Source organism: Pinus tabuliformis, chromosome X (assembly GCF_031772625.1).
Source record: "Pinus tabuliformis cultivar Carrire ecotype Pingquan chromosome X, CPIR1, whole genome shotgun sequence".
In the NCBI taxonomy this organism is placed as follows: Eukaryota; Viridiplantae; Streptophyta; class Pinopsida; order Pinales; family Pinaceae; genus Pinus; species Pinus tabuliformis.
In genome coordinates this window covers 1,307,359,573-1,307,362,330 of record NC_142308.1, presented here as the reverse complement: position 1 = coordinate 1,307,362,330, position 2,758 = coordinate 1,307,359,573, and the positions used below count along the sequence as shown (strand labels likewise).

At 35.5% G+C, this 2,758-nt stretch overlaps 1 protein-coding gene across 1 annotated transcript; it reads right to left on the bottom strand.

The window, feature by feature from the left end:
- Nucleotides 1-339: 339 nt before the first annotated feature.
- LOC149144870 (uncharacterized) lies at nucleotides 340-912 on the bottom strand. Its single transcript, XM_089452294.1, has one exon. The coding sequence runs from the start codon at nucleotides 910-912 to the stop codon at nucleotides 340-342; it is 573 nt and encodes a 190-aa protein (XP_089308420.1).
- Nucleotides 913-2,758: the final 1,846 nt, after the last annotated feature.

Genomic DNA, 2,758 nt, shown 5'->3' with positions numbered 1-2,758 from the left:
TTACCAAAGTCTACATTATTCAAATGCTAGTAGCTGCAAATGCCAATGAGGTAATTGATTCAAAGGCATCATTGATCCCTCTGCTGAGAAGCATAATATGTTCTAAAATTAAGTTATGATATTTGCTTCTGCATAGGCTCCTCTATAATATTAAACAAATAGGATCTGTATCATCATTAACAAGATTCAGTAGAGAATAGCTGCGAGAAAATCATGTCAAGCAACACATGAACACTGACATTCCAAGCAAAACTACAACAGAAAACCATCATTGTGCTTGCCAATACATGCACAGATTTGCAAACAACTTTCAATAGATCTTCTAATACAAGTCACAAATCAAGAGAAGATGCCACCAAGCTTCCTAGCAAAGTCGTTGTCATCATCATCTTCTAGAAAGTCTTCATCTTCTTGCTCATCTTCATTCCTTTCCCACTCTTCATTGTCCTCATTCTCTGCATGTTCCAAATCATACTCTTCATGGTCAACATCTTCATCTTCATTGCTGTGAACAACATCATTCATTACTGCATCTTCCTGGTCATCCACTACAACAGGCTTTGCTCTATTTGAAAAGGCTGATGGTTTGTCTTCTACAAGAGTATCCACGTCATTGGATGCCTCAGTGTCATCCACCCCAGGAGTAAAAGTGGGTAGTTCAAATGTATCACTGTCACCAACTGGAAGTTCTCCCTCTTCAACATCGTTTTCAGGTGGTGGCAAGCCATGATTTCCCTTGCTCAAATTGAAACTCTGAATGGCTTGACCCTGCCCTTCTGTAGGTATATTTCCTTCATTGTCACCATTTTCTTGAGTCACTTTTCGTTTTTTCTTCAGAATATCACTTAATGGCTTTGGAGCTTGAAAGTCTTGTTCCCCACTTGAAACACTAATTACCTTGTTCAATCTCATCTTCCTTCCTTCCCAAAAGCCTATTCACATTTCAATATTCTTCCACACACTATGCCTTACGGCGTTTCCTTTGCAACATTAGGTGCAAATGCTAGTTTAAGTGATTTCCAAATACCATGAAATTTATGTCTAAAACACTAAATAGATCTATTTGAAAATGTACATGCCATCTACAAACATTGATACCACTCTTAAAGGGTATTTTTGTAGATCTCTACAAACTTCTAGAGAATCTTCTTGAAAGACAACAACAATGATATCCAATTTAAGATTCAAATATGAATTTAGATCATTTACTTCATGCTCATTTTGTATTATAGTTAAAAAACAATGTTACTTATAAAATAAACACCTTTAAACCTTATAAAACAATGCAATAAAAGTAACTAAGAATCATAATATGTCAATCTAGAACAATTCAATCATAAAATGTCAAAAAGTTAAAACATAGTTTAAGACTTATGTGTTTATACAAAATGCTAATAGAGATAAAAAAATTATGATCATTACCATAAATGAAGGGCCAAAATTATCTTAAGGTGTGTAGGTTATCTCATCTCCGTTGTCCTCATCCACATCAGTGTATTCGCTCATGAGAGAGGCATTATCACTACTAGCACTGTCATCTAGAATATCTTTGAGTAAGACATCATTCTCATTGATGTGATGTGTTGTGATGACCCCGCAGAATGTAAATATTGGAATTTTACTGTGGTAAAAGACAGAATTGGAAGACTGTTTTGTTTTAAAAAAAAAGCTTTAATCATATTATTTTATTATTGTGAATTAAAATATATGTTAAAAAGAAATATACATTTCTTGAAATGCTCGCAACTTCTGAAAGGAAGATTGGAAGAGGAAATCAATGGTCAAAACTGCATAAAACTACCTTCCCTAACTGGAAAGACCTCCAGGGGAAAAGGGAAGGGAGAGACAAAAATTATGTGCTGTAAGGATAGACAGAAAGAAAAAGAGAAAAAATTGGTTAAGTCTGGTAAGGACCAGATAACCAGGCACAAGTTGCATGAATCTTGTTGAGGGCTTTGGGCCTGCAAGATAGCTTGGGGGGAGATTCCAGTCTTGGCGATGGATCTCATGGTTGGGTGGTCAAGAGCAACAAAGGATACAGGTGAACCTCTGTAACACATCTACAACCCAGGCGGATTAGGTAAGTGGAAATTTCTGGGGAAATTATCTTGTTGATGAATATACATCTATGATGTTAGCATTAACTACAAGTTACATAAGTCTAAGTACAATAGAAAGGGCTGTGAAATTATTTGAAAACTCACATTTCTTTTATCCTTATTATACATGTAGTAATGTTATCTGTTCAAAATAAATGCTACAGTAATTCTGCTATGGTTATTGGTTCTTCAAACACAAAAACAGAGGTCAAATATTCCTGTGTAGAACACTGATGAATTACTTTACATATATAAGGGAATAAATAAGTTTTGTTGACCATGAGTCTATTCACCTTAGCAGAGAGTAAAATAGTAGGCCCGAGCCGGGGATTACCAGAACTGTGGTAGGAAAAACTCTCTGGAACTAATAACCTTAACGGCTGTAGTGTGATTGTCCATTAAAGAAATTCAGAAGACCAGATGAGATTACATCATATATGACAGTTTGCACAAACTGTAGAACAAGTATATATATAACATAAGCAAAAAAAAAAACGCATAGACAGAGATAACGGATAGACAGTAAAGGCATGAGTAATCTTAGGGAAGGTTCGAGAAAGCCATGAATCAGACCCTTCGTTAGTTAATAAATCACAAGTGCAAAATGCATATTTCACCATAGACAAGAAAGCAAATGCGACAAGCGGTGAGGATTCTAC